A 15,405-nucleotide genomic window follows, 5' to 3' on the forward strand; every position below is an offset into this window, starting at 1 on the left:
ACAGATTTGTTCTCTATAATTAAGACTCTGGTTTTTTGCTTGTCTCTTTTTCTCTTTGTTCATTTGTTTTGTTTCTTAAATTCCACATATGAATGAAATCATATGGTATCTGTCTTTTCTCTTATTTCACTAAGTATTATACCCTTCAGATTCATCCATATTGTTGCAAATGGCATGATCTCATTCTTTTTTATAGCTGAGTAATATTCCATTGTCTATATATACCATATCTTTATCCATTCATCTGGGGATGGACACACGGGTTGCTACCATATGTTGGTTATTGTAAATAATGCTGCAATAAACATAGGGATGCATATATCTTTTCAAATGGGTGTTTTTGGTTTTTTGGATAAATATCCAATAGTGTAATTACTGGATCATATGGTAGTTCCATTTTTAATTTTTTGAGGAACTTCTATACTATTTTTCGCAGGGGCTGTATCATTTTGCATTACCACCAACAGGGCATAAAGTTGGAGATATCGCAATCCCAGAATTCAAGATACACTACAAAGCTGTAGTAATCAAAACAGTATGATACTGGTACAAGAACAGACATATAGATCAATGAACAGAATACAGAGTCTAGAAATAAACCAATGCTTATATGGTCAATTAATCCATGATAAAGGAGACAATAATACACAATGATGAAAAGACAGTCTCTTCGACAAATTGTGCTGGGAAAACTAATTTGCATGTCATCCTTGCCCAGGGGCCATGCTAATTTTCTCTGTATCACTCCAATTTTAGTATATGTGCTGCCAACACAAGCGCTGGGAAAACTAAATGGCTATACGCAAAAGAATGAAACTGGACCACTTTCTTACACTATACACAAAAATAAACTCAAAATGGATTAAAAATCTAAATGTGAGACCTGAAACCATGAAACTCCTAGAAGAAAACATAGGCAGTAATTTCTTTGACATCAGCTATAGAAGTATTTTTCTAGATATGTCTCTTCACACAAGGAAAACAAAAGCAAAATTAAGTTATTGGGACTACACCAAAATAAATAGCTTTTGTACAAGGGCATCAGGGTGGCTCAGTCCATTAGGCATCCAGCTCTTAGTTTCTTTCGGCTTGGGTCATGATCTCATGGGTCATAGGATCCATCCAGGGTAGGGCTCTGTACTCAGCAGGGAGTCTGCTTAAAAGATTCTCTCCCTCTGCCCCTCCTTCCCACTCACACTCATGCTCTCTCTCTCTAAAATAAATAAATATATCTTTTTTATTTATTTGAGAGACAGAGAGCAAGGAGCAGGGAAGGGTAAAGCAAGAAGCAGACTCCCCGCTGAGCAGGGAGCCCGACAACATGAGGCTTGATCCCAGGATCCTGGGATTATGACCTGAGCAGAGGCAGATGCTTAACAGACAGAGCCACCCAGGTGCCTCATAAATAAATAAATAAATAAATGTTAAAAAAAAAAAAAAAGCTTTTGTACAGTGAAGAAAACCATTAATAAAACAAAAAGTCTACCTACTGAATGGGAAAAGATATTTGCAAATAATATATTCAACAAGGGGTTAATATCCAAAATATATTAAGAATTGATACAACACCAAAAAACCCAAATAATCCAATTAAAAAATGGGCAGAAGACCCGAATAGACATTTTTCCAAAGAAGACATACAGATGAAACACACACATGAAAAGATGCTCAACATCACTCATCATCAGGGAAACGCATATCAAAACCACAATGAGATATCACCTTATACCTGTCAGAATAGTTAAAATAAAAAACACAAGAAATAACAAGTGTTGGTGAGGATGTGGAGAAAAATATTTTCTTTTTCTTAAGAATATTAAAATCATTTCTTTAAAAATAAGTAAATTCTGATGCCACCTGATTGGAATAACACTGTATTTATGGATCAATTTGAAGAAATCCAGTGTTCTTTCTATTACCATTAGGCAGACTTGACTTTCAGACTCAATATTTATTAGGCAAATTCAGTTTCTATCATTTAAAAATAAAGAAGCAAACCTATACTAACTAATTTACTCAGGCGTTTTCTATGGTACTTAGCTAAAAATAAATTCTTGAAGAGGCCATATTTATGATGAAAGTGATGCTTTAGATCTTTTCATATTATCAACTTTGTTTTCTCATCATCAAAAGAAAATTATGAATAATCAAAATGAATGAGAATTATTTCTATAACCTCAGAACATTTTCTATATAATTACCTATTTATAAAATCAAGATTGGCTAATTTATGATTATTTAGTATTGGCCATTTATCATTACCAAAACTGAATAGCAGAGGCCAATGATTAATGATATTGATAACCATACTGTTATGTTCCAGCATAGAATATTTGAAAATTCAAGTTGTTCCACATATTCCATACCTTCCTCAAAATTCTAGAATTAAATACCAACTTTAGCTCTAGGTGAAAACAAAGACTTAATTTAAGACCATTATTAGTGTGAATAATTCATTTATTCATTACTTGCTCATTCATTCAACATATTTTAATTTAGAAAACACTGAATGCTTTGAACTGTGCTACAAGTTAGGTACAAAATAATAGTAAGAAACACCTTCATTCAAGAATGAGGAAAATAAATGCAAGAATAATGGTATTGTAATACTCACTTTCCCTTCGTCTCTTGGGCTATCGCTTAAATGTACAACTGGACCTGGATGAGTCTTTGTGGATCTGTTAAATCAATTCAAAATAGTAATTAAAAAACAATAATTAAAACACCTTACCATTATAGACTGGAACAAAGAAATTACTTTGGAATACACTCCCAATATTCTGAGGTTTAAACTTAGATTCATTTGAGTTTTGGTTGTTTTTCTTTAAGACTACTTTTCTTTCTCTTATTAATGCTATTAAAGTAGGTGTAATTTTTTTAAATTTTTTAAAAATCACGTTTAAGAGCATAGATCCACATAACAGTGGGATTCTTCATTTCTATAGCATAAAAATTATATATTTGAAGAGACACTGTTAATAATGAAAGTGATGCTTTAGATTTTTTCATGTTATCAACTCTGTTTCTTCATTATCAAAGAAAAATTATGAATAGTCAAGATGAATTATGTCTTCATCAAATTATGAATTTATGAATTGGTATTTATATGTTTGTTGCCAGAGCTAAGCCTCTGAAAATTTGAAATTGAACTTACACAGACAAAGATAACTTACGCAGCCACAAGGCTAATGCTATAAGCCTGTTTGAGCCAAATTGCAAAGTACATAACTGATTTACAATTTCCTTTGACATAAAGTACAATAGCTCCTTTGATTTACAAAGAAACTCTCTCTAGTGATAGCCAGCTTACCGACAAACTGGGGAAACCTAGTTCACTGGTTATGTCTCATTTATTTGGTTATCCAGGGTAATCCATACAGATAAATATGTGTCTAAGTGCATAGTGTTAAAAGGACCTGTGCTCTGTAAATCTGACTTTAAATTTATTCTACTCTGATATCTGGCATGTTTCTTTTATATTTCCTACTTTAACATATCATTGTTGAATATGATTATGTCATGTTTAAATACAATATGACCTGATAGGACCATAGATTTGTTTTTGCTCGTTTTTCCACATCCTTTCTTCAACAGTCTAATTATGCCAGATTAATCCTATTATGATTATATTGACATAGTTATAATTTATTTCTTTTTAAAATATAATTTATTTCTTATGCATACATGAAAACTATCAAAGATTCTTTACGAATAGTAAAGAATAAATTTTAAACTTTCTGGGATCAGATAAAAGTGACAAACGAAGTAACTCCAGGTTTCCCAGACACTGACTCCCCACAGTGACTCAGAGGAATAAATACAGACTTATTAGATATTTTGTTATTGGTTTATCCTAAATTTTCTTATCTAAAAATGGAGATAGTAGTACTGATCCTACTGAGTAATTATGAGGATTATAATATTTATATATCGCACCTAATATAATGCCAAAACATAGTAAGTACTCAATGAATAGTATTATGACTGTTGTAAATCACTGGAATAATTGGAAACTAGAGTTACTATCTGCATTCTAAATGCAGTGTTTTATTAGAGTAAAGTGCCTCTCATAAGGAACAGTGTCCTTCATTTATCCTTTGAAAACTATTAGTATTCAATAAACTACAAACTCCTGTTTCTTGGGTACGACTGGAACAACAAATACCAAAGCGTACTCCATGATAAACTAATGAATATATAAGGTATTTCACATAAAGAGTGTTCCATATCAAAAAGTTTGGGAAACCCTGAATTAAACATAATTTTTTTTTCCTTCTACAAAGCTTCTTAGAGGCATAATACTCAAGTGAATACTAAAATCTTCAATATTTTCCCAAAGTACTAGCCCATAGAATTATTTCTCATTGACCGTATTTAGGGAATCACTGAAATATACTTTGAGAAACACTAGTTAGACCATATGCAAAACTTTTCCATTTAGACTGTCAGAGTTTGTAAAACACTCAAGTTCAGAAAAGAATTTAGCATTAAACTTCAGTTATTTGTATTGACTTTTTCAGACTATAGAAGATACATTATTTGTTGTAAAAAAAAAGAATTTTAAACTTAGAAGATACTGTCAAAAGAAAAAAATCTCTCATATTATTTTACTGCCTAAATATAATGACTACTAACATTTTGATACATTTTTTCTGACTTTTCCCCTGACCTTATACTTCCAAAAACCATCAGGCATTCCTTGAAAAACTTATGGTCATTAGAAATTGACTTAAAAAATAAAAAAGCATTGGTGTACTCTGGATTCTGTAAATTCTACAAAAACTACTTTAGATAGAATTATCAGTGAAGTTAAAATCATATAGTATCCATCTAAATAATCCGTAATAATTCTTCTCGGTATCCCTATTTATCCTCATTTAGCATGATGGCTTCTTAATAGTTTCTTATATGGGCCTTCTTTCTCTCCTATATCTTCAATATTGATATTCCTTTGTATTCTATCCTAGTCTGTCATCTATTCCCATATTATATATGGTCATGAATTCAAGAGCACACAGGAGCCAGGCAGGTATTGTAAATGAACCAAATAGACTGAATGAGAACTGTACCAAACTGGACAGCACATTATCCACCTGCAAAAGGAAAGTTATTACTCAGTTCCAGCTGATTACTGACTGCCATGCAAGAATACTGAACTAGAATTGTCTCATTATGAATTTTCATGAAAATGTGGAAATCCAAATTTTTATTTATACTCTACCAATTTTCAAATATTAGAAATAACTCAGAACATATTTAAATACTCTGATAGCCAAACAAAACATATCCGTGAGTCAGAATTGGTTGACTGCTAGTTTGCTACCTGTTTTCTATACACTCTTCATGCACAATGAATGTGCATGAATGTGCATTCAATACCATATATTCTATCTCATTACCTTCAGATCCATATAGACCACTCCCTACCATTTTCCCATACCAATTCCATTTGAATGTTTTATAAACACATACAATTCAACCTACCTAAAATTGAACTCATTATTTTCCCCCCAACCTACTCAATCTCTTTCTTTCTTTCACTAAATGTCACCCTTATCTACATAGTTGCTCAAGCCTAATACCTGGGGGTCACTCTTAATTCTTCTCCATTGTTATATCTTCCCATAATACCCAAGCCTTGCCTCATCTATCTTCTATGTATTTAATTATGTCAGCTTATTTCCACTCCTAAATCAATGATAATGTTTACCAAGAATACAGTTTTTTCTTTCTTTAATCATTTCTCTATACCTGCCTTCAGAGTAGTCTTCCTAAATGCAACTTTGATCAAGTCAATTCTCTGCTTAAAACCCTTCAAAATCCAGCTCCTGGCCTTTAAGTCCAAACTTCTCAAACTGCCCTACAAGGCCTTTTCATATTATATACCCTGATTACCTCTCCTCAACCTTTATCTTTTATCATACTCTCTCCCAGGTATTCCAACAAACTAAACTACTTAAAATTTCTGTGCATGGAATAAAAACTCTCTCACATTCTATCCTTAAACCTTCTATCCCCTCTTCCTAGAACACCCTTACCTTTCTCTCCCAAGTCTTCACTCAACTAACTAAAATTCTCATCCTTTGGATCTCAACATAGATGTAATTTCCTTTGCAGATACTTCTCTGAGACCACATGTTAGGTGTCCTTCTTATGGAATTGCCACATTTTATTCCCAATATATTGTAATTGCCTTTTTAATTAATCTCATTAGACTGAAAGCCCCAAGAGGACAGTAACTATGTCTCCCCAGTTCAGAGTTGTTTCCAGTATCTAGCATACCATAGTGCACAATAAACACATTTGAGTGATTGTTAAACACAAACCTTACACTTATGTTTAATAATTAATTTCATGCTCAAACATTAATCATATGTAAAAAAAATAGATTACATTTTTTAAAAAGCTAGGGCTGCCCTGCAGAAACATCTGTTTTCATACTGTAACCTGGAACATATTTTCCCATAGAAAAAATTTTAAATGTCCATTTAGTTCTCTGCTACTATTTTATGAGGTGTTCCACAAACGTCACTGTTTCTATGGAAAATGTGTTCCAGTTTCCAAATAATCAATATATACATTTTGGGAACACAAACTATTTATAATTATGAGAACAGCCTAAAAGTATAATCAAGAGACTTCATTAATAATAGAAACAAACTGAAAAATAACATTGAATAAAAAGTATTTCAAGTAAGAACTTAAAATAATTTCACGTATCTCTTAAAGACAATTCTTCATTTGTCATACTTAGACAATGTATTGTTAAAATTTGTGTGTAAAATTCTATTAATGAAATGACTCTTAAATAAATATTTTATTATTGTCCCATACACTTGACACATATTAACAGGAAGTGGCGTGCATTTTCTAATGTATCTCAATAGGTAGAGGGCAATTAAAAGACAGTTCTACGAGACTGGCAGTTGGCATTAGGTAGATCACAATGGATCTATAATTTCATGGAATACACTTTCGGAAAACTGGTCTAAGTAAACCAGGAAACATTCAGGAGGTGATGCTGTCTAATAATTTCTAGAGGATATTTCAGGACACTTTCAGAGACATGTACAACTCTCTAAATGATCAGATTTATATAAATCTATTTCTATTCTTATGCTGTATCAAATGTCTAAGATCATAACATGAAAAATGAAAGTGCTTTATTTTACTTTAGTTCCTCTTAATTTTACCCTCCTGTATAGTTTTTAAATTCATCATTAATCCTGAAATCATAAAGTTTAGACTATATAAATACATAGAGGTAAAGTATAGGTCACTAATTCAGGTAGTATTAAACTATGAAAAGTATTTGTTAAGCATATGAATATGGAAACAATAGCAAAAGTGGTGAAATACTGGATTTATCTCGATAATAAACTTCTTAATCAGCAGCATTTAACTGAACACAAATAATACATATATTACTATTTGTACTAATATTAAATTTGTATAAAAGTTCTATATTTCAACCTCTCAAGTTTATTTACATTTTTATCAGTATCCTAAGAAAATTATGAAAGCAAGCATTAATTTCAGCCCTAGTTACCACTTTTATAGAACTCAGATTATAGTGGGAAAACCTTTCCCAAATAGCTAAAAAATTAAATAATTTTTTGGGAGACATAATTCTATATAGTCTATAAAATAAATGTTTTAAAAAATGTTTTTAAATTTAACGTTTTTAAAAATACACATGTAGGGGCGCCTGGGTGGCATAGCGGTTAAGCGTCTGCCTTCAGCTCAGGGCGTGATCCTGGCGTTATGGGATCGAGCCCCACATCAGGCTCCTCTGCTATGAGCCTGCTTCTTCCTCTCCCACTCCCCCTGCTTGTGTTCCTTCTCTATCTGGCTGTCTCTATCCTGTCGAATAAATAAATAAAATCTTAAAAAAAAAAAAACTTAAAAATACACATGTAGAACATTAAAACATATATCAGTAAAATAGTTCATACCAATTATAATTATAAATGAAGCTCTAAGTCAATATATTAGTGTGTAACTAATTCTTCAATAATGTCATCAGTCATTTAGTAGCCGCTCTGTGGAAAGCACCAAAATAAGCCAAGTATAAAGAAAAAGAAAGGAACAAAGATTTTTTTGCCCAGGGGCAGTTCTTAATCTAATCAGGGAGGAAGAATTGTCACTAACAAAAGACCCATTAGGACATAATACAAAAGGAATGTTGTAACAGTATCGTTAGTAACAACCTTTCCTATACATACAGGCATGCTGAAACATTAAAAGATAGGGAATAGATTTATTATAAAGACCAGAATCAAGCCTCATTTAAATAGGCTGTTTTAATCAGAGTTCTGGAGAATAATTATGTAACTCAGAATATATATACATATATATATATATGTATATGTACATGTATATGTATATATATATGTAATTATATATATATATCATTTTTATTATATATGTTATATATAATATTTATTTTTATTATTATTTTATTATAATATATAAATATAATTCATTATAATATCATAATATATTATAGTATTTATTTTTATTATATTTATATATAATATTTATATTTATATATAAAAAATGAGCCAGCCTCAAGTTAAACATATCTTATTAAGGACCTAATATGCACAGAGCATAAACATTTATTAAAGACAATTTGTTTTTCTGATTAACACAGTGACCAGGAGAACTATTTGTGTACATACATAAAGATGGCTTGGAATTCCATTACATTTTACATGTGCATAAACTTAAGTATCACTGCCAAAGTCAAAGCGGTAATTACCACTAACCACATATCCAAATAGCTGTATATGTCACAACATAAAAAATATTGATAAGTTGATTCTCCTTAGAACCCTGAACAATATGTTAGTGAGGCAAGTGAAGAAGGAGCTACCAGCAATAAAAAACAAGTGAACTTATCATAATTATTTTTACATAAAACTAAATGTTACCACAATCCACTTGCCATTCCCCTGGAAGTGGCTATACTAAGAACAACCATAAAAAAATGAGATGATTTCCATGTATAACTTTTAGAATAAGCCTTAGTATTTTATCATCAAATTTTACATACATAACCCTTAATTATTCAGAAACCCTGAAGTATTCAGAAAGTCTAAAATTAGAGTATGTTAATACTACAATATTTTTAAAAGTCTTTACAGTTTTAATTTATTTTAGCTAAACTTTACACTCAAATTAATCATAAATTAGCTATAAATGTTTCAAATAACTGTAATTTGACAAGCTTTACATAACCATATGAAATATTCAAGCCAAATGAAGTGGTATTCAAGTTCAAACTTACAGCTCAATTGCCTTGTTCCACATGATAACATATCCAGAAAGAATGAAAGATTCAATATTTACAATATGTGTATTTCCTCTTTCTGTTCCAACATAGAGCCATTTACTCTGGAAAGGTAGATGACAGTAAGTAATTCTGAAAGAAAGAAAATTACAATTAAAATATCTAAATTTTATGTTTGGTCAGCATTATATTTTCCTTATACTTATTAGGTAATGATAGCTATATAAACAATAAAATTTACTATACACTCAAGTAACATTTAGTTATTAGTAGGGGGTAGAGGATAAATAACTATACCATTAAAAACAATAATGATGATAATAATAACCATTATTAAATAAGTGTTTACCATGGGCATTAACATATATTATTTCTCAGTCTTTTCAGAATTAAAGCACTCCGAGACAGATATATAGTTCTATTTTATGAAGAGGAAACTGAGGGCAAGAATTTTTATTTTTACTTTCATTAGACTGACAGCTAGCAAGTGGCAAAGCTAGGATTCAAATCCATTCCTGTTTGGTTGCAAAATTAACAAATTTCTACACTGCTGGTTTTTCTTTGGTAATATTCACTTCAAATAGAAGTTAGGTACATCTGAACATACATTTCAGAGTTATCAGAGAATTTGTAGCTTTCTTTATATAAGATCATAAATTATTTACTTTTTATTCAGATGCTTGGCATCTTAGTAGTATAAAGAAAGTTTATAAGATCAGAGATCTACTCTACTATTCCTTTATTTTTTTGTTCTGCCTTCATCTGCACCATGGGCCTTCTGACCAATTCTGGGAAATAATTCTATAGCCAAAAAAACCATGATTCCTATAAGTGAAATCTGGGAATTTACCAGAATCTTCTACTCACAGCATATCACTCTGGTTTTGCCTACTTCCAGTCCTTAATCGCTCATTAAAAAAAAAACAAAAACAAAAAAAAAAAAAAACAAGGGAGATAAGTTCACAGTTATCCCTTGCCAGAACCTGTTATTGAATCATAATAATCCCTACAATTTATTCGGAAAAAGAGCTGGAAAAATGTTAGAAGAGGAGGACAGAGCTCTGATGCCAGGCAAACAGACCAATATAGGAAAAAAAAAAAAAAAAGGAATGTAAATGGTAAATTCCCAACAAAATTCCACTTTGTACCTCCTTTTATATAAGAGTGAACATCCACTCTGTCGAATGTATATTCTCAGTCTGGTTCATTGAATTATTCAACAGTCTACCACTCTAAACCAAACTTCATCTATTCAAAAGTATTCTGCTGAAAGCCCCTTGCACACTAAAACCAAAAAACTAGAAACCCTATTACATATGCACTTATGGTTAACTGAAGATCTAATTAAAGTGTAACCTATATGGTATTGGACAATTCTGGTTAAAACCTGAAGTCTAGAATTGCTGTTGCCAAGGGGTATTTAATAATGTCCCACAGGAAATAACTTTATGGTCATGTTTCTAGGCCATGAAGCATCTATTTTCAATTCAATATAAGTAGAAAAAAGAAACTCATTTTACAGAGGATTTAAGATCACTTTTTCTGAATCACAAGGAGAGTAGAAAAAAACACTAATCCCATAAAAGTAGACAAAAATTTAGGAATTCAGGTAGAAAAAGAGTAAACTTCAATATGACATAGTCATTTCCAAGTTTGAGAAGAAAAGTCTAAAAACTGCCAGGTTTCAGTAATGAGACCTGAAGCAAGAGGCAGAATTCCAATAAAGACAATCTTTACAGTATAGGAACGATGGAATACATGAAAAAGATCCAAATAGGATTGGAAGTATTCCTTGAACCAATACTATGAAATTTTCTCTCATTCTTATTGACAACAAACTAGATAACAAAAGGGTTTCATCTTACATCCAATGCCCAACTGATGGGTAGTGGTTAAACGACTAATGAAGAAAGACCCCAGACTTTATTTGAACCCAATAAAAAAGAGTAATGGGATTTACTTAAGATGCTTGACATGGGTGAGGGAGAAGGCATGATTATACTTGTGCTATATATTTGATAACCCTAATAAAACAAATCAATACTTTATTGAATTTAATTTATTGTATTTAATAGCTATACTTTTATTTGTAATGCATTTCTACCACCATCAAACTGAAGAATTTTCTGTTATATAGGAACCCTGGAAATATAATCTTGTTCCTATGTCTATATTCACTATCATTCTCTATAGTAAATCATCTAAGATGTTGTTAGTCTTCCGTCCATTTATCCATTAATTCAAACTTCATCGAATAATTCAGTATAAAAAGCACTGTCCTTGATTACAACACATCTACTCTTTTTCCCTCAAAAAAAAAAAAATACCATCTAATAGGAGAGATAAGTAGACAAGTAAGAAAAATGAAAGTAAAGTGTATGAATTGCTATAAAGTATTCAAAGAATGGAGGGATTAATTCCAGTAAGGGGAATCAAGGAAAGCTAATGTATAAAACTTTATTTAAAATAGGCCATTATGTTAAAGATCAAGTAACTCTATAGTCTGAAATATATGTTATATATGTTACTTAAGCCTATGACATAAACAAAATCAATGTTTTCAAGCTTGAAGAATGTACAGACCTTTAAAATTTTTTTGCTCATCCTCACTTTTGGGTTACTTTTACAAATTCTTTGACTCATGTATAAAAATAAAATACAAATTTCTCATACTTATGGCCGTTATGTACACATAAAACAAAAAAATAAAATAAATACAAATAAAACTACAACTAGAATTCAAATTAATGACATTAGTGTATATGACAGATTTTTTTTAAAGAAATTATTAACCTCATGATATGTTTCTAACTGCACAGGTTCTTTTGAATTTGGTGTATCTATATTTATTCTAGCCTTTCCTTTTACCATTTGTCTCTACTTGAACAGTTTTGAATTCTATTCCATAGTACAGCATCACAATTTTACAATCATATGGCATGAATACATAATACATGTGCATAGTCCACTTCTATTATTTTATTGATCCACAGCAATTAAAATAGCACTAGTTGGTGCCAACACAATCATCAACACAAATTTAACTTCACATATCGGACCTATGTGACAGTATTTTTGAATGAAATGATTTGTTCAAATCATTCAGAATCTTTCCACTAGTATGATTATAAAAATAAAAATATTACAATCAGAAATTACTATGGAAAATTCATAACTCCAAGACCATGCCTATAGATCCTAATTTGAGAAACACTGTCAACACTAACCAAAAATATGTTTTAAAAAAGTAAATGGTTTGGGGCGCCTGGGTGGCTCAGTCAGTTAAGTGTCTGCCTTTGGCTAGGGTCCTGATCTCAGGGTCCTGGGATCAAGCCCCACTTCGGGCTCCCTGCTTAGCAGGGAGTCTGCTCTCTCTGCCTCCTCCCCCCTCTGCTGGTGCTCTGTCTCTGTCTCTCTTTCTCTCTCTCTCTCAAGTGGATAAATAAAGTCTTTAAAACACACACACACACAGAGTAAATCGTTTAAAATTATAGAAATTTTGCTGTATGAAACTGAGTGGAAGACTTCAAATTTGAAACTTTTTCCCCCTACATTCTAACATAGTTCAATTTTAGTCTTATATTTTCTCCAGATTCCAGGTAAAACCTCTACTACCAGGCATGATGACTCTGGCTCCAGTTCTTTCTATAATATTTACAGTTATACTTTACAACCTGTTTACACAGAATCAGGTGTATTCTGCATATTAAAAATACAAATGCCAGAGAGGAAAACTCAGCAATTCTGAGGTAAATCTAGCAATACTGTTTTAAAACTCTTTCTGGGTTGTTTTGATGCACAACCATAATTAAGAACTACTAAATTATAGCAATAATTCTTAATTGTTGGTATAAATAAATATCTCATTAAAATGCATATTTCTACACTCCAGGTACACAAATTGTGCCTCATAGACTTGGGATGGAACATATGACTGATATTTAACAAGTAACCTCATACTTGCTATTAAAAATGAAGTCCATATACCAGCATGGACATCACCTGGAAGCTTAGTAGAAATTGAGAATCTCAGGCCCTACCCCAGAATCAGAAACTGCACTTTATGAAGAACCCCCAGGTTAGTGGTATACACATTACAGTTTAGTTAGCACTTCTTTGGTTGATTCTATTACAGATAGCCTATGAACCACACTTTATGAGATACTGTTCAGTGGTTGAAAGTGGTTGACTGCTGCGAATTTATAATTCAGGTTTTAGGATAAGAACCTAAATTACTAAGTTAGTAGTAGGAGAAGGAAGGGAATAATGAAGGGGGGAGTAAACGGGGAAATGAACTACGAGAGACGATGGACTCTGGGAGACAAACAGGGTTTTAGAGGGGAGGGGGATGCGGCGATGGGCTAGCCCAGTAATAGGTGTTAAGGAGGGCACGTATTGCAGGGAACACTGGGTGTTACACGCAAACAATGAATCATGGAGCACTACATCAAAAACGAACAATGTACTGTAGAAGTTCATTAAAGTCTCAAAGGATTTTTTTAAAAAATTAAAAATTAAAAAAATAAAATAAAATAAAAATTTTTTAAAAGTAGTAGGGATAAAGCCTTTTAGATATGCAGTTCCCTCAAACTGAGCTAACGGTGATAATAAGAACCGCAACAACAGCCAGGGAAAGAAGCAGCTAGCTACCCTAAGATTCCCTCAGCATCTTAATTCAAAACTGATACTTAATAGTTTTAGTGGAAAAACTCAAATCATATAAAAGAAAAAATAAAGAATTAAAAATTCTCTAAGAAAAAGAATCTGATAATTTTGGACAATCTGTACCTAGACAGAATTATGATACAAGAGACAAAATTAAACAGATAACTGAAAATTTAGTTGAATTTCATTCACAGTCTTAATGAACTAACCAGATAGTAAAAATCTTCAATTTTGTTACCTGTAATTATTTGGAAAACTATCAAACATAAGTCAGATTTTTAAAATAAGCCAAATCCTTACACTTCCATAGGGAATAACATCATGATTTCTGGCAAATCCAAGTCTGAGAAGCTTATTCTCATTCTCCTATAACAAAAGAAATAACATTTTCTACCTTCATTTAAATTCAGAGTATTTCAACTTCTGGATGAGAGAACTGAGTTAATGGAGGCCATGAGGAGAGCAGGAATGAGGCACTGGTATCCTGCACACAAGTAAATTACAGAGCAATAATTACACCATTCCCAGCAGTTATGAAGTGCCTCTCCCTGTCTCAGGAGTTAGTAAAGACCAATGGGGAAATTTGAACTTCTACTCCCACCTGTTAGGAACAAGATGTCCTTCCACTGCCAGAGCAATGTCAAAACAACTCACCACAAATAGAAGGTTTACAGAAGACCTACAATGTCAAAACATAATATCCAAAATGTCCAGTTTTAATAAAAACTCACCATACCAAGAAATAGGAAAATCTCAATTTGAATGAAAAAAAAGCAATAGATACCACCAAGATGATAAAGATGTTAGAATTCACTGATAAATATTTAAAAGGAAATATCATAAAAATGCAACAAGCAATTATGAATGACATGAAATGAAAAATATGGAAAGACTCAGCAAAGAAACATGAGATAAAAACCAAATGCAAATTTTACTACTGAAAAACACAAAAAGAAAATTTAAAAACCTATGCATAAGCTCAATAGCCAAGTGGAAGGGACAGAAAATAAATTCCATGAACTCACAGATAAAACAATATAAATTACCCAATCTGAACAACAAAGAGAAAATAGATGTTTAAAAAAATGCCAGAGACTCAGAAAACAGTGATGCAAAAAAGAAAAGATTTAACAATCACGTTATCAGGGCCCTGAAAGGAGAGGAAAAGAAAATAAAATGGGACTGAAAAAGTAGTTTAAAAAATCATGTCTAAAACATCCTAAATTTGGCAAAAAAAAACCCACAAAAAAACCAAAAGATTCAAGAAGCTGACAAAAACTAAACAGAATAAACACAAAGAAATGAAATTAGGACAGATCTCAGCCAGCTATCTAAAAAAGAAAAAAAAAAATCCCCAAAACAGCAAAATAGAAATAACACCTGAACTATAGGGGAAAATATTCTAATGGCAACCAGATTTCTCACCAGAAAACCAGAGGCCAAAA

General features: G+C 31.7%; 1 protein-coding gene and 1 non-coding gene across 2 annotated transcripts in view; both read right to left on the reverse strand.

Moving 5' to 3' along the window:
• STXBP5L (syntaxin binding protein 5L) overlaps positions 1 to 15,405 on the reverse strand; it is a 429,230-nt gene that overhangs the window by 223,056 nt on the left and 190,769 nt on the right. The window contains exons 6-7 of the mRNA XM_087861601.1: positions 9,293 to 9,427; positions 2,615 to 2,678 (exon numbers count right to left, since the gene is read on the reverse strand). Coding sequence (XP_087717727.1) covers positions 2,615 to 2,678; positions 9,293 to 9,427 — 199 coding nt within the window. The remainder of the gene's footprint in view (positions 1 to 2,614; positions 2,679 to 9,292; positions 9,428 to 15,405) is intronic.
• Positions 674 to 780, reverse strand: LOC123784458 (U6 spliceosomal RNA). The gene has a single exon (XR_006777452.1). It is a non-coding gene; the product is annotated as a U6 spliceosomal RNA (small nuclear RNA).

This window comes from Ursus americanus, chromosome 4 (assembly GCF_024610735.1).
Source record: "Ursus americanus isolate L20-20 chromosome 4, mUrsAme1.1.p, whole genome shotgun sequence".
Classification (NCBI taxonomy): domain Eukaryota; kingdom Metazoa; phylum Chordata; class Mammalia; order Carnivora; family Ursidae; genus Ursus; species Ursus americanus.